Source organism: Podarcis pityusensis (assembly GCF_964106645.2).
Source record: "Podarcis pityusensis genome assembly, chromosome: 7".
NCBI lineage: Eukaryota > Metazoa > Chordata > Lepidosauria > Squamata > Lacertidae > Podarcis > Podarcis pityusensis.
In genome coordinates, this window is record NC_138031.1 from 1822672 (window position 1) to 1842041 (window position 19370).

The following is a 19370-nucleotide window of genomic DNA, read 5'->3' on the forward strand; positions in this document are numbered from 1 at the left end:
GTCCCAATTTTTAGAACCGTATTGGAGTCACCTCTGGGTGGGAAAAAAGAGCCATCTGAATCAAAGAAATAAGGCCACCATTTGTCACTGTAGAAAGATTTTTTATTTGCTTCAGACCGGTAGAGTCTGCCTCTCTGAGGCAAAAGCAACACTCAAATAAATACAAGCACCACACAGGCATTACCTGCCCCACCACTGACCCCCTTCAGGTGGCAAAGAGAGTTAGCTGTCAGTTGTTTGCCGCCTTCCGTGGTGCATTATTAGACTCCCTCCCCACCCCCACCCCTTAGAGAAGTGGACACAAATACTATACAATGCAATGAATGAGAAAACAAGAGAGCCATGGAACTTAAACAGTAACAAGAGGGAGTTTCTTTTTCCCACCCCAAAGGAGGGGAAACGAGTCCTCGCATTCAGAGGGACAATGGGAGGAATGTACATTTTCATTCCTGGCACAATGGCTCTATAACCACATGATGTGGCCGCTGTCGACGAGGCCCAAAGCCCGTCCTCCTCACGAGTGCAGGAAGCGGTTGAAGGCATTGTAGGCAGACTCCAAGTCGAAGAGCATCTGCCGCACTTGAGAGTCGTCCAGTTCGTCCGAAGCCGACATGCCGCTCAGGGTTTGCAGCCTGGAGGGAGAGCAAGAGGCATCAAGCGCTGGAGCGGAATGATCAAGAGGGAGAGATGGGGCGTCTTGTCTCTTCCCCTCTCATCCTGCCTTCTTCGTGACTCCACAATATACCGGGGGGAGGAAAGAAGCCTCTCCTGGGAAATGCCTGTCGGGCCATAGGAGAGGCAGATGGCTCTGGCCTCTTCCCTGTTCCAAGCGGAAAAGTGAGCGCAGGCTGGGGGAGGTTTGGAAGCCGCACGGAAAGGCCTCGGGCGTTTCCGCCAACCCACCTGGGATGGAAAAGCTACAGCTTTGAGGCGCTGCCTTTGCTGCAGTTTCCCCACCAGACAGGCAGGACGTGGGTGGCACTGTGGGTTAAACCACAGAGCCTAGGACTTGCCGATCAGAAGGTTGGCAGTTCGAATCCCCGCGACGGGGTGAGCTCCCGTTGCTCGGTTGCAGCTCCTGCCAACCTAGCAGTTCAAAAGCACGTCAAAGTGCAAGTAGATAAATAGGTACCGCTCCGGCGGGAAGGTAAACGGCATTTCCGTGCGCTGCTCTGGTTTGCCAGAAGCGGCTTAGTCATGCTGGCCACATGACCCGGAAACTGTGCGCCGGCTCCCTCGGCCAGTAAAGCGAGATGAGCGCCACAACCCCAGAGTCGGCCACAACTGGACCTAACGGTCAGGGGTCCCTTTACCTTTTTTACCCCACCAGACAACCGTTTCATTTTAGAATAATCGAAAAGGGTAAGAGGAGAGAAATAGAGTTCCTCATTCTATGGGGAAAATGCTCACCACTGGTTCACTTTCTGCCGCCCCTCGAAGTCCGGGGGCAAGTGGCTCATGCGGTTCATGGTCTCCATCAATTCCCGGAGGTCAGGCTGGATCTGAGGAGGAGGAGAAGAGGGAAGGTCACTGGGCAGCCCTCCTTGGTCAACCTCCCGCCATCCCTTCCAAGCCACAAAGCACTCAAAGAAGTGTCTTGGCAGGCTGGTGCAGCTGCTGACACCAAGCAATTTTCACTAAGCGTATAGTGAAATTGTGAAAAACGTGCTTCAAATCATCAAATCAGAATGGCAGAAGGGGCCCCAAGAGTCTTCTGGAGTCATCTAGTGCAGCCCACAACAATGCAGGAATCTAAATTAAAGAATTGCTGACAGAGGGCCACCCCTCTTCTGTCTGGAAACCACCAAGGAAGGAGGATATAGACAGAGCCCTGTGGGTGGATCAGGCAAAGACCTCTCTAATCCAGCCTCCCTTAGGGACAGGAATGCTTCTGATCCTGCAACTGCCTACTAATATTATTATCATTACAATTTCTTCCCCTCCTTTCACCCCCAGGTGCCTTCTGTGCCAACTTTCAAATGCCTGAAAACTTCTATTCTGCGAGGTCAATGCAGCCAATTAAGAGTTCATCCTTCCACCATGGTTTATCGATGCTTAAAAAACAAAACTACTTCATTATTATCATTATATACAGTGGTGCCTCACAAGACGAAATTAATCCGTTCCGCGAGTGTCTTCGTCTAGCGGTTTTTTCGTCTTGCGAAGCAACCCTATTAGCGGATTAGCGCTATTAGCGGTTTAGCGGCTATTAAAGGCTTAGCGGCTAAAAGGCTATTAGCGGCTTAGCGGCTTAGAAAAGGGGGGGGGAGCGAAAAAAAATCTCAAGACTCGCAAGACATTTTCGTCTTGCGAAGCAAGCCCATAGGGAAATTCGTCCTGCAAAGCAACTCAAAAACGGAAAACCCTTTCGTCTAGCGGGTTTTCCGTCTTGCGAGGCATTCGTCTTGCGGGGCACCACTGTATTTATACCCCAGCTTTTCCCCTGACATGGACTCATGTGCATGGTTTTTATCCTTTTAATGTTGTCAACCGCCTCTGGGTGTATATTTATTATTTAGCGGTATATAAATATTTTTATAAACAAAAATAAATAAGCAAGGTCCTAAGGGTGGGTGAAAGCAAAATTACAGAAATAAGTTGGGTGCTAAAAACACTCATCTCAAGTGTCAAAAGGCAGGGTGATGATGATACCAGACACTGATAGATTTATCCCCTATGAACATGTAGGGAGTATGTATTTCGTAAGATTTAGACACTGCTTTTGGAGACACAGTCATTGTGATTATACCTAGAGACAGGATCCTATCAACTGCTTGCCCATTTCACAACGAAATCTGTGCCTGTAGTTTGGCTGGAAAGCATGCAGTATCTAACACCCCACAACAAATGCACAAGTCAATAATAATAACAACAACAACAACAACAAATAAAATTTTATTTATATCCCATCCTCCCCAGCCAAAGCCGGGCTCAGAGCGGCTAACAACAATAAAAGTGACACCATTCACATAAAATCACAATCAATTAATTGAAATGCATTCTAAAATCAATTCATTCTAAAATCAATTCAAAATCTAATTAATGGCAACCATTGGGCTAGAGTTCTATAAGGATTACAGAAGGAGAGAGGGGGTCAGGCTGTGCTTTGGCCAAAGGCCTGGTGGAACAGCTCCATCTTGCAGGCCCTGCGGAAAGATGTCAAGTCCCGCAGGGCCCTGGTCTCTAGTGACAGAGCGTTCCACCAAATCGGGGCCACGGCCGAAAAACCCCTGGCTCTGGTCGAGGCCAGTCTAACCTCCCTGTGGCCCGGGACCTCCAAGATGTTAAGGTGCTCATAGCATCACCCTGACCAACCTTGGCCTGGGGAGGGCAGCGCCTTTGGGTGGAAGCACCCCTCTCATTTCACTCACCTCATCCATTGCCCGGATCTCCAAGCGCAGCTTGTCCATCACTGTGATAAAGAGCTGGAAGGAAGGAAAAGACCTTCAGTTTGGGCCCAAGGAGCATCCGGCAGAAGGACCCCCAAGAGACGCCCTTCTGCTCCAGGTCGTCCCTCCCCCTGCCCACCTACCGACACAATGTCCGCAATGCAGCGGTTGAGGTTGCCCTTGTCGTCCTTGATGGTAATCGGCCGGTCTTCCTTGATCCTCTCCATGGCCAGCGGGCAATCGAGCTACAAGAGACAGAGGAAACAGGGATGCTCAAAGGAGGGAAACACAGATCAGCCACAACTTTCCCACAGGAGATCCCCTCAGGCTCCCCCAGCCATGGTCTCGATCCCCTCGAAGACTGCAAGGCGGGTCAGGAGCTGGAAAAAGCTGCTTCATCTGCACTCTGGGGTGAAGGAGCAGAGGTTTGGCACCCAGGGATGAGAATCTGGCTGCACAGCTGGGACCAGAGGACACCACTCCCCGCTCAACACCGCCCATGCAGACGTCGCCCTTCAGCACCAACTGCTTACCCGAAATTTACGGCAAAAGTCATCGATGGAGTTGATTTCCGGGCCTTGGACCTGCTTGAAGGCTGCCTTATACTGGACTAGGAGGCGGGAGCAAGCTGCAGTGTACCTGGAAGGACAGGGGGCCACATGGAATCAGCTGCCCACACCTCTGCCCCCTTTTTCTCCACAGCTGCCCATGACGGATGCTGCCCTGCTCCACTCCTGAATTAAGCAATGCTGCCCTAGATCTCTCCTCTTTTACAGATCTCTTGAGGGAGCTGCATTGCAGGGGCTGAATCAGGTGGCCCTCTGTGTCCCTGCCACCCCTGCAGTTCTATGAACCCAGAGTGGCACTGCCTCAGATCCCTCCAGGTGCCTGTCAACTCACTCGTTGGGGGTGACACAGTCCTTGATGTAGGCTTTTTCCAGAGCCTGCATCGTCTTCACCACAGCAAACAGCTCAGCCATGTTGTCGTACCTGAAGCAAAGTTAGAACGAGTCAATTACGGAGGTCCAGCTGCACCCTGACCCGTTTTCCTCTGAGAAAAGAGACTCTGACAGAGGCCAGGAGCCTTGTGGGGGGCATAGGGGCATGCGGACCTCTCACGTCAGACAAGGGCTCATGCATTTGTGGGGAAATGACACGGCACTCAAAATATCAAATTCCACAGTTGCTAGGGGAGCAAAGGGTTAAGACACATGGCGCTCCCTGTAAATTCCTAGAGGGCACTTTGTGTGAGGTCACATCCTCTGCTTGCCCAGGCGGAAAGGGTAACAATAGGAAAACAATCCTCGTCACTTCCTCCCACCTGAGGAAAACTCTCTCATCATGCAGCCATAGGGAAAGGATGCCGGATCTGTGCTCCCCCAAAGCACAAACCCCATCTTTGACCTAAACCATGTATTTTGTAATTCTGAAGTACGGTCAAATCTCGGTTCCCGAACACCTCCATTTTGGAACATTTCGGCTCCCGGACGTCAAAGTGTTCCAGTTTTCGAACGGAACCCAAACATCTGACGCAGCTTCTGATCTGCAAACAGCCTAGCTGTCAGCCAGTCAGAAGCCGCACCTCGGAGTTCGAACATTTCGGAAGTCAAACGTCCTTCCAGAATGGATTATGTTCGACTTCCAAGGTTCCACTGTATATTTTGCCCACCTTGTTTCACTGCTATTTTCTACCTGAATCGAGTCTACAACTTTATGTCGGGAAACAATATTTATATACTCTTATACTACAGACTTCTGTGTTGTTATTTTATTCAGAGGAATAAACAAGGCAGGATGCCCAAGGCATTCTGGATAATTAGAGAAAGCTCCACAGCTCTGTCCAAAGTTTCAGTGCTAACGCAGCACAGAATGGCATATTTTAACTCTGCTAAACTAGACACCCAACTTCCTCAAGTGAGTAAGAGGAAGGATGATTAATAGATGATGCATTCCACCCTACTTTCCAAATCCTTCCCAACAGCAATTAATGCAGAATTTGATATCTTATGAACTGCTTTCCTAAAGAAGACTCAGCCCCTCAGCCCACTCCCACGACTGCTGAATCTCCAAAAGTCGCTCCCCCTTCCTGTCAATCAAGCCCCTTCCCAGGCAGAGAGAGTTAATAATAATAAATAATAATATTTTTTTATTTATACCCCGCCCTTCCCGGTTCAAAAACTGGGCTCAGGGCAGCTAACAACAAATTTAAAACACTTAGTTGTAAAAACAGCATAAAATACAGTATAAAAACATGAACAGCAGTAAAATTCAGAAATCAATTTAGGGGAAATAAGCATTAGATAATCCCCAGGGCTAGCTGGCTGAATTAGTCCTACTTGGGCCAGCGAGGAGGCCAGGGGAGAATTAGCTGTGGGGTCTCAGAGTAGGTAATCAGAGCGGGAGTTGCACAGAGGTGTGGCCTGAGCCATCACTGAGCATGTCCTTTGCAACGACACACACTAGAGCTGGGTATACCGTATTTTTCACTCTATAAGACGCACTTCCCCCCCTCCAAAAATTAAGGGGAAATGTGTGTGCATCTTATGGAGCGAATGCAGGCTCCTTGGCTTCAGCGATAGCAACGCGAAGCCTCCGAACAGCAGAGGGAGCGCTCCCTTCATGCTCCGGAGGCTTCGCGTTGCTTTCGCTGAAGCCTGGAGAGTGAGAGCCCTCTTGCTCTCCAGGCTTCAGGGATAGCCGCCTGAAGCCAGAGGCTTCGGGTTGCTTCGCTGAAGCCAGGAAAGCAAGACTCTCCTGGCTTCAGCGAAAGGAACCTGAAGCCTCCGGAGCGCAGCGGGAGCTCCCGCTGCGCTCCGGAGGCTTCAGGTTGCGTTCACTGAAGCCTGGAGAGCGAGAGGGGTCGGTGCGCACCGATCCCTCTTGCTCTCCTGGCTTCGCTTCGCTGGAGAGGCGCTGCACAGCTTTCCCTTTCTGTGCAGCGCCCCTTCAGCGAAGTGGGAGGAGAAATGGAAGGGGCAGAGAGGGGGAGAATTTTTTTTTCTTGTTCTCCCCCTCTAAAACAAGGTGCGTCCTATGGTCGGGTGTGTCCTATAGAGCGAAAAATACGGTAATTGGGTCAAGTACTCACTTCTCTCGCTCCCGGGCGTTCTTGTATAACTTCACTTCCTGCAAAGGAAAGGAGAGTGACACTGGATCCACCAAATCTTTGCACCAACGAAAGGAGAGTTGGGGCATTGGGGACCTTCAAGTCTGGGCTATGGGAGCCCCCCAAATGCCCTTGTAAGGAGCAGCGAGGGTAGTTCCCCAGGGGAGTCCTGCCCAAATCAGGAGCGCTTTGGCTGGCAGTCCTGCAATTTGGGGAGTGCCTGAAACTTCCCGCAATACTGCAACTCCCCCTCCCCAACCCACTCCCTGTGCCTCATTTGAAAGGAGCTTCTGGCCACTAAGCCACGAGAGAAACCGCACCACTTGCCTCGTATAGTTCCGGCTTATTCGCTGGGGCTGAAAAACAAAAAGGCGGAAATACATGAGACCAACTTGCTCCCAAACTGCTGCCATGAACATGAGAAATGTTCTCCAGGAAACCCACAAGCAGGATTTGAGCACAAGAGCCTCTGCCCTCCTGCGGTTTCCAGCAACTGCCTCTGACTTTGCAGGCAGAGTATAACCATCGTGGTTAACAGCCACGGATTGCCCTCTCCTCCTTGCCTTATGCCAGAACATAAAAGAATTTGGAAGAGGAGCCCAAGATCAGTGGGGGTTTGGAGACACCATGCCTAGCACACAGGTTAGATACACAGAATCCTTGCCATTTATTTTTAGGCTTCTCTTCAAGATCTTATGCCAACACACCTATTCAGCTGTTTATAAATTCTTTCAGGTTGCGCAAGTGTCATACCTTGGGTTACAGACGCTTCAGGTTAAGTTTTTTCAGGTTACGGACCCACCAAAACCGGAAGTACTGGAACAGGTTACTTCCGGGTTTCGGCAGTCACGCATGCGCAGAAGCACTAAATCATGCTTTGCACATGCTCAGAAGCGCCAAACCGCAACCTGCGCATGCGCAGCGGGTTGCAAACGTGCCTCCCGCATGGATCACATTCGCAACCCAAGCGTCCACTGTATCTCGTACTGTATTTAACATTTTATCACACTGACATATTTTGCTGTACACTGCCTTGATATTATATGTGAAGGGGAGATTGATACATATTTTTATAATGAAATATATAAAAACACTTCACACACACACAAAAACCCCTGCATATCAAGAATTTAAGGTCCAAGAAGTCCCTGCATTTGCTCTGGCCACCCCAGAATTAGCTCACAAGCAGCACTGGACTCACCTCCCATCCCAGGGGCTGCTGGGATTCCATGAAACATTCTTCCTCCGAGGGTCCGCAGCTGAGATCCAAAGTACCAACACGCAAGGTGCCTGTGATAAGAGCAGGTAAGAAGTCACAGCTAAACCTCCCTCCACATTTGTTCGTTTGCTGATTTTGTATTCCAAGTACTTAATATTCAGAATTAGAACCATTAAAATTAAGCCTAGGACAGAGAACTCCCTTAAAATGCTGAAATATGGAAGTCCTTGCCAAGCACCTGAAGCTGACCAGGGAGGGAAGCCTGTCTAATCTCGGTTGGGAGGCTGCTCCCATAATATTGAATGTCCTACTTCTGAAATTTACACATTACACCTTAGATGTCAACCCTGCAAGCTCTTCTTGGCTAATTAGCCCTGAAACAAATTCTTCTTCTTTGGCGAGCACTCATAGCCTTTCTGCAATCAGTTCTGAGACCTTTTTAAGAAGAAATAGATAATTTTGGCATCCCTAAAGTCTTCTGTGATCTCTCTCCCAGATTTTTTCAATGAGCTTGAGAAGTTGTTGTTTAAGTTCTGTTCCACCCACTTTGAAGATATCCTATCAGGTCCGCTGGCTTTGTTATTTTTCATTTCGTTAATAGCTGTACACAACTCTCCCCGATTTGGAGATACTGCAAGCTCATCTCTAACTTGGTTTTACAGAATTTGTGAGAGGACCTCAGCAGTTACAGGAGATGTTGGTAATGTTCTTTCCAGCGCACAAAGAAATAAAAGGGGGAGTGTTTCTCAACAATAAATGGAGCCTTTCCCCAGTGCCGGATTTACGTATAAGCTTAACAAGCTATAGCTTAGGGCCCCACTCTCTTGGGGGCCCCCCAAAAAATTTAAAGGAAACAAACAAACTGAATGTACATTTCCAAAATATAAGATAAAAAACAAATAAAATAAAACCTACCTACAGCAACAGTGTTTTGTGTTGTGTAGGCTCCTACAATGTAAGTAATGAGCCCCGCCTGCTAACCTGCTCCCTAAAATATCACTGGTTTGCTCATTTCTGTATCAATTACTTTGATAAAATACATATTTTGTTATGAGCAAATGGCTTTAGATACCAATTAGGTCCATAAATTACCATATTGCATCTATTCAACACAAAAAACAGCGACCATTTGTTGTTGACACAGGACAGCTGGACATATAAAGGGCCCCATTACCTTCAGGAGCTGAGGGCCTCATCCAACCTAAATCTGGCCCTGCCTTTCCCCCAAACTGGGAATAAGTGTGGTCTAGAGAGGTCCCTGCCCCGAGGAGCTTCCTCTGCGGAAAGAGAGGGAGCAGCGGAGGAAGTTTACTGTTTAGGGAAGCTTTTAATATTTGATGAATTATTGTATTTTAATATTTTGCTGGAAGCAGCCGCACACAGTGGCTGGGGAAATCCAAACAGATGGACGGGGTAGAAATATATTATTATTATTATTATTATTATTATTATTATTATACCTTATATATTATTATATATAATAATATATATGGCTGGGGAGGGTGGGGTATAAATAAAAGTTATTATTATTATTATTATTATGAATTGAGGTGATTCAGACCAGGCCAGCTCTGCCCCGCCCCCAGCAGCAACAACAGCAACCCTGTGAGGGAGGCAGGCAGGCAGGAGGGAAGAGAGAGGAGAAGGGATTGGGGGGGGGCACATCCTGGCTGGCCCATTGACTGACGGATGACGGACCCACGGAGATCCAAGGGGCGTCCTGGCGGTGGAGGAAGCTGCCCCAGCTGGGGGGGGGGGGGGTCCACAGATGTCAAGGCAATAAACAACTATTTTACTTTTAAAAGACAACTGTTTAGGGAAGTTTTTAATGTCTGATGCTGTATTGTTTTTAATATTCAGTTGGAAGCTGCACACAGTGGCCGGGGAAACCCAACCAGATGGGTGGGGTATAAATATATTATTATTATTATTATTAATCTTATATATTATTATATCTATGGGCTACTTTTAAAATAAGGCTGCATTTTAAATTGCATTTTAACCTGTATTTTAAATTGGAGTTGTCCCCCCCCCAATATGTTTTTACTGTAATTTTACTGGTGTTAGCCGCCCTGAGCCCGGCTCTGGCTGGGCAGGGCGGGGTATAAATTATTATTATTTTAAAATTCTAAAAGACAACTGTTTAAAAAGACAACTTTTAAAAGACAACTGTTTAGGGAAGTTTTTAATGTCTGATGCTGTATTGTTTTTAATATTCAGTTGGAAGCCGCACACAGTGGCTCGGGAAACCCAACCAGATGGGTGGGGTATAAATATATTATTATTATTAATCTTATATGTTATTATATCCATGGGCTACTTTTAAAATAAGGCTGCATTTTAAATTGCATTTTAACCTGTATTTTAAATTGGGGTCGTCGTCCCCCATTATGTTTTTACTGTAATTTTACTGGTGTTAGCCGCCCTGAGCCCGGCTCTGGCTGGGGACGGCGGGGTATAAATTATTATTATTATTATTATTATTATTATTATTTGAGGTGATTCAGACCAGGCCAGCTCTGCCCCCCAGCAGCAACAACAACCCTGTGAGAGAGAGGAGAAGGGATGGAGGGGGGGGCATCCTGGCTGGCCCATTGACTGACCCATGGGGAGCCAAGGGGCGTCCTGGCGGTGGGGGAAGCTGCCCCAGCTGGGGGGGGGGGTCCACAGATGTCAAGGCAATAAACAACTATTTTACTTTTAAAAGACAACTGTTTAGGGAAGTTTTTAATGTCTGGTGCTGTATTGTTTTTAATATTCATTTGGAAGCCGCACACAGTGGCTGGGGAAACCCAACCAGATGGGTGGGGTATAAATATATTATTATTATTATTGTTATTATTATTATTAATCTTATATATTATTATATCTATGGGCTACTTTTAAAATAAGGCTGCATTTTAAATTGCATTTTAACCTGTATTTTAAATTGGGGTCGTCCCCCCCCCCCATTATGTTTTTACTGTAATTTTACTGGTGTTAGCCGCCCTGAGCCCGGCTCTGGCTGGGGAGGGCGGGGTATAAATAATAATAATAATAATAATAATTATTATTATTATTATTTGAGGTGATTCAGACCAGGCCAGCTCTGCCCCCCAGCAGCAACAACAACCCTGTGAGAGAGAGGAGAAGGGATGGAGGGGGGGGGCATCCTGGCTGGCCCATTGACTGACCCACGGAGAGCCAAGGGGCGTCCTGGCGGTGGGGGAAGCTGCCCCAGCTGGGGGGGGGGGTCCACAGATGTCAAGGCAATAAACAACTATTTTACTTTTAAAAGACAACTGTTTAGGGAAGTTTTTAATGTCTGCTGCTGTATTGTTTTTAATATTCAGTTGGAAGCTGCACACAGTGGCCGGGGAAACCCAACCAGATGGGTGGGGTATAAATATATTATTATTAATCTTATATATTATTATATCTATGGGCTACTTTTAAAATAAGGCTGCATTTTAAATTGCATTTTAACCTGTATTTTAAATTGGGGTCGTCCCCCCCCCCAATATGTTTTTACTGTAATTTTACTGGTGTTAGCCGCCCTGAGCCCGGCTCTGGCTGGGGAGGGCGGGGTATAAATTATTATTATTATTATTATTATTATTATTATTATTATTAGAGGTGATTCAGACCAGGTCAGCTCTGCCCCCCAGCAGCAACAACAACCCTGTGAGAGAGAGGAGAAGGGATGGAGGGGGGGGGGCATCCTGGCTGGCCCATTGACTGACGGACGACGGACCCACGGAGAGCCAAGGGGCGTCCTGGCGGTGGGGGAAGATGCCCCAGCTGAGGGGGGGTCCACGGGCCCCACTCCCCCCCCCCCAGGTCTGAGAGAACTATGGGGTCCCCCTCCCCAAATAAGAGAGAGGCGGACGGGGGCCGCATCCCCACAAGGCCCCACGAGGACCAGGCCCCCCTCCCAGCGCCCCCTCCCTCAAACCTCGCCCCCCCCCCCCAGTCCAGGGCTGCCCCCCACAGAAGCTCAAGGCCTTACCCGGCTCCGGCTGCTTTGTTTCCTTCCCCACTTCCGGGAAAATGGCGCCCCGCCTCCGATCGATAGCTCGGCGCGCTCCCTTCCCCCTACGGGGCTCGGCAATCGTTTAGTCAGGCCTGGCGTCCCCCAGAGCGCGTTTCGGGCTATAGATCTACGAAGGTTAGAGGTCTCGCACGCACGTGGAGTTCCGGGTTCGCTGCGGGCGAGGCTCGTCTCTAGGATACCCAGCTCTACCTCTCTTTCAAATCAGAACCAGTGAAGGTCCTGTGTGAGTGTCTGGAGGTGGTTGAAGGATGGATGGAGGCTAACGGATTGAGGTTGAATCCTGACAAGACAGAAGTATTGTCTTTGGGGGACAGGAGGCGAGCAGGTGTGGGGGACTCCCTGGTCCTGAATGGGGCACCTGTGCCCCTGAAGGACCAGGTGCGCAGCCTGGGAGTCATTCTGGACTCACAGCCATCCATGGAGGTGCAGGTCAATTCTGTGTCCAGGGCAGCTGTTTACCAGCTCCATCTGGTAAGCAGGATGAGACCCTACCTGCCTGCGGACTGTCTCGCCAGAGTGGTGCATGCTCTGGTTGTCTCCCGCTTGGACTACTGCAATGCACTCTACATGAGGCTTTGAAGGTGACCCGGAAACTACAACTAATCCAGAATGCGGCAGCTAGACTGGTGACTGGGAGCGGCCGCCGAGACCATATAACACTGGTCTTGAAAGACCTACATTAGCTCCCAATATGTTTCCGAGCACAATTCAAAATGTTGGTGCTGACCTTTAAAGCCCTAAACGGCCTCAGCCCAGTAGACCTGAAGGAGTGTCTCCACCCCCATCGTTCTGCCCGGACACTGGGGTCAAGCGCCGAGGGCCTTCTGGCGGTTCCCTCATTGCGAGAAGCCAAGTTACAGGGAACCAGGCAGAGGGCCTTCTCGGTGGTGGCGCCCTCCCTGTGGAACTCCCTCCCACTAGATGTCAAAGAGAACAACAACTACCAGACTTTTAGAAGACATCTGAAGGCAGCCCTGTTTAGGGAAGCTTTTAATGTTTGATGCATTACTGTATTTTAATATTTTGTTGGAAGCCGCCCAGAGTGGCTGGGGAAACCCAGCCAGATGGGCAGGGTATAAATAATAAATTATTATTATATCATTATTATTAGGGATGGCGGGGAAGGAAGCTGACCGGGTCGCCAACCCCCATTCCATGCCAAGGGCAGCTTTTGGGGGTATGGTTATGAACGCCTCGCTCAAAAGGGATGTTGCAATGCAGAGGGGGAAGAGGTTCAAGGGGGGGAAAGGGTCGGCCCAATGACCCAGGGGGCGGGTTGCCATGCGTCCGGGTTTTCCTGGGCATACAGGACCCTGTATCCCGGGTGGAAATCTGTTAAATGTGATCGAGTATTCCAAAAGGCCTGGAGTAAATTTATACATTTGAAAGATTATTGCAAGCAATCGACAACACTAGCAGGGTTGTCTGAAGACTTGTAATGAGAAACTTTCTACCAGTTTTATTTAAATTTTGAGCCATTTTGTAATGAGTGTAATTAGAACTGGAAAACGTACAAAATGCAATGATATAAAGGGTAATTTTGAAAGCCATGAGGTGGGAGGGAAGGAAGTCGATAGGCTCTAAAGAGCCAAAGCGGTAAAGTGGATAATGATGATGTGATCGATTTTCCATTTGTTATAAGAAAAATACCGCTTCCTTTCCCCTATGGGGTATTCCAGAGCCCATATAGAGTCCTTAAGTGGGTTCCCTATTGGTAGGAGAAAATAACAGAGGCCAGCCGGAGAATATTGAGAAGCAAAGCAGCTTGTAAGCCTGATCTTTATTGAACTGTTGCAACAGGGTGCTCCCCTCACACACAGGTGGGGAACCCAGAACATTGGTGCACAAGCTCTTTTACAGACTTTTGAAATTGCCAACCCTGTAGCTCAAGACCATCCCCCAAAACATCATACATAAATCACTAAAGGAGGCGGTCTACAGCAGAAATCCTATCTGCCAGGATACCTGATAATGGTCACTGATTGCTTTACCTGGGCAGCCTGGCCGTTCCTTTTGAGATGCTAAATACTTACTTCCAGAATCCAGGTCACAGGCTCACCCTATTCATACACAATACACCCTTAAGACAGGATTTGTGAGCAAAGAGACCATGGGGAGCTTTTCCTTCCTCACAGCAGAGAATTTTTGAGGTGGCTGGAAGAGTCAAAATGGCTTCAGGATTGTTCTCCTCTACTATTTCAGACATGGTTTATATACTTATGTTCATAAATCTACAAGGCAAATACATACATACATATGATTTATATATATGAGACCTTAGAATTCCTGTAACACATACAAATAGCTCAAAAACGGCATTAGTTTGCCCAAAAAACACATCAACTTTGGGCAAAAAAAAAGCAGCTCAGCAACTTTTGGCCTCTGTTCCGGGAGATGGAATGACTGCATCATAAAGGAAGGCTGCAGAATTTGGCACTGAATGACAGAAGTTCTTAAAACGATACCTGATATGTAGAAAGTGACTAGAAAAAGTTCCCCTCTCTCCTATCAGCACAACTCACAGACACTGACAAGGCTGAATGTTGGAAGATTCAAGACGGATACAAGGAAGAAGTGTGCATGCACATGAAAGCTCATACCAATAACAAACTTAGTTGGTCTCTATAAGGTGCTACTGGAAGGAATTTTGTTTGTTTGTTTCGGATAAAAGGAAGTCCTTCATACAGGGCAGAATTAAACTCTGGAACTCCCTCCCACAAGATTGGGCAAATTCATGGAGGAGGAGAGGGCTATTATTATGTTCCCTGCCCCTCAGCTACAGTCCTTCCAAGGTTTCCAGAATTGTTTTTTTGCCTCATATGCTTTTGAGGCAGTTGTTTCACCTTATTGCCTCCATGTAAGACAGGGACACGGGTGGCGCAGTGGGTTAAACCACGGAGCCTAGGGCTTGCCGATCAGAAGGTTGGCGGTTCGAATCCCCGCGCCGGGGTGAGCTCCCGTTGCTCAGTCCCTGCTCCTGCCAACCTAGCAGTTCAAAAGCACGTCAAAGTGCAAGTAGATAAATAGGTACCGCTCCGGCGGGATGAGCGCCGCAACCCCAGAGTCGGTCATGACTGGACCTAATGGTCAAGGGTCCCTTTACCTTACGTTTATTGTACTGTGTGATACATGCAAAAGAGCTTATATTTGCACCCCAAAGTGAACCCAATTATCCACAAACCAATTAAACACCTGGGAAAGAAAAATAAAGCCATGCTTGCACTTACTTGGTTTATTTTATTGCTTACATGTGGATTGCACAGTATTATCACAGTGTTCTTACATTTAGTCAAATGGCTCATTACAGAGTGCGCAGAATATATATCCAAGCATCAGTAAAATAGACAATTTGGTTGTTCTCTTGACCGTCCTCCGTTATAACAGCTTTCGTTTACACCTTAAATCTAAATTGCTATGAAATGCTAAACATTCTTTTACACGTCGTCAGCTGAAACGCCAAGGTGCAAGGTAGAATACGAACAAATGCCAGCAGTGGCAAACATCTGAACAGCGCCAAACTGTTCCCACAAACACGGCTGGTCAAGCACATCATGGCCTTTGTGTCTTACACTCTCCAAAGTTCATTGACTTAAAGGAACCGTTACAAAATTAGCGATAGTTGTCTTAACCATCCGTCCCGTCTCAGTGACCAAGGCACTACAATGCCTAAGACACTGCTTTCCCAGGCCTGTACAATTCACAGTGGAATGAACATTTTGGACCCAGCATGGCAGCTGTCCTGAATCTGCAGCTAGCCCAGCCTCAAAAGATCAATGCTCTTGCTTGCTTCTCCCCCTCCCCTGTTAAATGCTGAGAAGGAGCAACATTGCATTGGGGAATGCAGACGCCCACTAGGCAACACACCAAAGGCAGGCAGGTGAAAACAACTCAGGTGAGGCTTCAAAGCAAATACGACATGAAGTGCAAGGCATCAGTTACATGCAGAGCTGATAGGAGAAGCGGCTGGGTCTGTTTAGCACCACGGTCCACCGACTGCATGAGTGCAAATCAAAACAGCATTCTTTTATTTTTATATTTTATATATATATTGTACAAAAGCAGTCACACGATAGAAAAAAAAAAGCAGCAGCGTGCATGATCTCAGTGTGCGCACTGACCTCAGATTAACTTTCGTCTTCGAATAAGACACCACTCTGATGACATCAGACGCCAAGACATCTTACCTTCCAAAACCAAAAAGTGGAAGCTAAGGGCGTCAAGAAAAGGGCACCACATCCTATGAGGGGCGCTGGCGCCTGTGGTCTGAGCAGGGCGGAAGGGTGGAGCAGCTGCAATCACAGAGGAATGCTGTACGAAAGAGGCTGTTTCGTCATCCGCTAAGAGCTGTGATTGCGCTGTCAAACTGAAAAGAAGGGCTTGGTTACCAGCCTGAGCCCGGCGAGTGCTTCCCAAGATTGACAAACTAAAAAGGTGGAAGGGAGACCCAGCCCTCTCCTACTTCATTTTTTTAAAAAGCAAAACGAAAACAGAAGGCTGAGCATTTGGTACACTGTCAAGCTAACCTCTCTCCACACCCTCCCAATTTTATGCTCAAATGCTGATCTGGCCAAACCCCAAGCTGATGTTTTCACACTGAGCGGCGTAATCGGGCAGCGCAGATGTCTTTCAGTTTTTTTCAACAAAACTGAAATTGTGAGTTGGACATAAGAAAAACTGGCCTGTTTCTTTTGTGATGGGTGTTAAGTGCTCCTCCCTGCACGCAGGGATACACAGGCCAAGGGAGTCAAATGTCTCACACTTTTTATCCTTGGAGGAAAACGTAGCAATGAAGTTAAAGCAGATGGAAGTTGTTGCATTTTTAAAATGCAACTATTTCTCATGGAGGGGAGGGGAAGCACACGATAAAAATTCTAACCTCTCCAGGAAGCTCCATCCATGCATTTTGTTTTCTCTTTCAGTTGACAAAATATCACTAAAAGGCTACCACTATACTACAGAGGGAAATATTTCAAGGAATAACCAGCTTCTCTTCTACAATTTCAAACAGAATTAGTTAAAAAACAAAAAAAACTATTTACCATTTGAAAATGCCCTTAATCTCTTACGCTATATACCAAATATATATATCTATGTATCTATTGTCTTGTTTAGGTACTCTAAAAGCAACACAGAAAAATAGGTTTCCCCCAAAAAGCACAGGGCATGAACTAGACACATTTAAGACATCAAAAATATTTCAAGGTTTTGGTGCTTGTACAGAAAGAGGCATTTCTTTGCGCCACAGCAAGGCTTGTGATGTGGGAAATCACATGTGCAAAGAACCACAAGGAAGCATGGTACATTCAGATTTGCTGCTGTGATTGGAGAAGGGGCAAGGGGTCACCCCCAGGCCTGTGGTTTAGTATTATGGGATTACGACTAGCAACGTGTCTACCCAGCATTGCTTAAGGTGCCGAGGTTCTTGTGCTGAAAGAAGCCGAAGAGTAAACAAGCCAGCAAAGAGTTTGCCAGTTAATCCTACGACATCGAGACAGTGCGGATGCCACAGAGCCTGTAGCTCCTAGTCTAAAATTCTCCGAAACACAAAACGATTTGGCAAAAGAGACCGTATTACACTTGTAAACATTTTTTTTACGCCAAAGAGAAAAAAAGAGAGCATGAAATACTCTGAAAAAGAGAGATTTAACTTCAAGAGCAGAATGATCAGGGTAAGAAACCTGTGATGTGGGCACCAGCCCAACGGCCCCAAGTCCAGGGCTATGTCTGAAAGCTCTATTAAAATGTGACAGAGGGAAGAGGCAAGGCTGAGCTCAAAGCTCATCTGGAACTCTACACAACATGCTCTGAATGGTAAATAATGCCCAGCAGAGGCCAGAAGACTCTTTAATACACACAAAGATCTGGAAACTTCATCTCATAAACCGGAACAGATTGATAGTGGGTGTGTCCAGCCGTGATGGTCAGCGTCCCAGAGGGGCTGGGAGGAGGGCTGCAAAGGAGACATTAAAAGAGGGTTAAGATCTCACAGCATGTTTTGTCTCGTCTCAGCTATCAGAATCAGTTTAGTGACTGTCAGTCAGACTGTCCCTCCCAAGATTTACCATTTGAATACAGTTATCTGGGGGAAAATTGACTTACTAAGTACGTTCATCGATAGCGGGAAGTCAAGATATGAATTAAGGAGCCAAGCTGAAGCTGTCTTAAAAAATGGCTTGAACTCCCTATGTAGAAGTTGAAATGAATTTTTTTTCTTTTTTGAAATTTGTTATTTACTTTTCTATTTTTGATTCTTCTGTTTCTTGTTTCTTTTTATATTCTCTATTTCTCTTTTTAGTTTTATTTATGTATTTTTGATGTATTTATGTGTTTGCAACATCATAATAATAATAATAATAATAATAATAATAATAATAATAATAGAATCAGTTTAGTGGAGAACACAGCATTCTCAGGACACCCCAGCCAACTTGTGACCACAAGAGAATGGATCTTGTGAGATATTCTCCTTGCCTTACTTACTTATTTTTGAATTGCCTATCCTGCCTTTCGGTCAAACTGATCCCCAAGGCAGCTAGAAATCCATAAAGCAATTCAACAAAGCAACACAACAGGACCGTAAGGGAACTGTGGCAAGACACAAACCCAAAGAACCCAACATGGACCCAATTAGCTCAAGACATTACACAAAAGCTGAGTGAACCAGATGAGTTTCAGGCCTGCTTCCTAAAGATCATAAAGAGAGAAGAAGGGATGGGGGCAAATCTCACTGGTCATGGTTTTTGTTTTAGTAGAGTAAATGGAAAGTGTGAATCTTCCATGTCAAGTCAGCTTGGTGCTATGGGAGCCATTTTCATATATATATATATATATATATATATATATATATATATATATATAATTTTATACATATAAAACATAACCATTTCAAACGTTAAAATACAAGGTTCTTTTGAACCTTTGGACTTCCTTCTCTCCCTCCATGGATTCCATGTTTAAGTTTAAATTTGCTGCATCTTTTACCATTATCCATCTACAGTGGTACCTCCGGTTGCGAACAAGGTCCATTCTGGAGGTCTGGCCACATCCCGAGGAATTTGCAACCGGAGGACCACTTCTGCGCATGGCGCAATTTAGCATTTCTGCGCATGCACACAGAGCGTAGAGCGTTTCTGCACATGCACGCACGGCAAAACCCGGAAAAATACTTCTGGTTTTGCCGTGTTCGCATCCCTAAGTTTACGTATCCAGAGGGATACATAAGCAGAGGTACAACTGTATTATATTACCATAAACAATTCCACATTACAAGTGTCATTACAAAAAGGTGGATGGTAGTCTCGCTTCTTTTGAATCTGTCCTCCTTATGGTTCTGTCCATACCCAGGGAGACTACCCCATTCATATCACCCAGTAGAATTATTTTCTGGTCCATAATGGTAGGAGCCATTTTCAACTGCAAGGAGCCCCAAGGCATACTGGGGCAGCCACTCCTCTGTTCACCCAGTTCCCCATGATGGGGAGGAGATGTTGATCATGAGGTTCTGGGCTTCCCACATATCTCTGGCAGCGCAGTACTCCTGCAGCAAGCCTGGCACCAGAGTAACATGAGAAGCTGCCTAGGAGGACAGCACTGGCGTGTGCCAGCTAGTAACAAATCAGGGGT

General features: G+C 46.8%; 2 protein-coding genes across 7 annotated transcripts in view; both read right to left on the bottom strand.

Moving 5' to 3' along the window:
* Nucleotides 1-80: 80 nt before the first annotated feature.
* On the bottom strand, nt 81-11818 carry VPS28 (VPS28 subunit of ESCRT-I). Of its 2 annotated transcripts, none has more exons than XM_081012858.1 (10): nt 11703-11818; nt 7697-7785; nt 6823-6851; nt 6478-6515; nt 4290-4379; nt 3923-4028; nt 3533-3634; nt 3372-3425; nt 1411-1502; nt 81-632 (listed from the first exon to the last, which is right to left on the bottom strand). In XM_081012858.1, exons 2-10 carry the CDS (start codon nt 7731-7733, stop codon nt 515-517), a joined length of 666 nt encoding a protein of 221 aa, XP_080868984.1. In that variant the 5' UTR covers nt 7734-7785; nt 11703-11818; the 3' UTR covers nt 81-514. The 2 variants fall into 2 exon arrangements, with proteins under 2 accessions (XP_080868984.1, XP_080868985.1); XM_081012859.1 differs by having other exon boundaries at nt 6478-6511; nt 6819-6851.
* A 3146-nt stretch (nt 11819-14964) lies between these two features.
* LOC308480771 (protein EFR3 homolog A) overlaps nt 14965-19370 on the bottom strand; it is a 50632-nt gene continuing 46226 nt past the window's right edge. For all 5 annotated transcript variants that reach the window (XM_081012577.1, XM_081012576.1, XM_081012575.1 and 2 more), the window contains one exon: nt 14965-17697. In XM_081012577.1, coding sequence (XP_080868703.1) covers nt 17592-17697 — 106 coding nt within the window. In that variant the 3' untranslated portion in view covers nt 14965-17591. The remainder of the gene's footprint in view (nt 17698-19370) is intronic.

What these genes read in the sequence shown, in the direction of transcription:
- VPS28 (XM_081012858.1), bottom strand. Translation starts at nt 7,733, where the DNA reads ATGTTTCATGGAATCCCAGCAGCCCCTGGGATGGGAG. An exon ending in ACTTTTGCCGTAAATTTCGG is followed by an intron (nt 3,635 to 3,922) that starts GTAAGCAGTTGG and finishes TGTCTCTTGTAG; the next exon opens with CTCGATTGCCCGCTGGCCAT. An exon ending in CGGCAGAAAGTGAACCAGTG is followed by an intron (nt 633 to 1,410) that starts GTGAGCATTTTC and finishes CTCTCCCTCCAG; the next exon opens with GCTGCAAACCCTGAGCGGCA.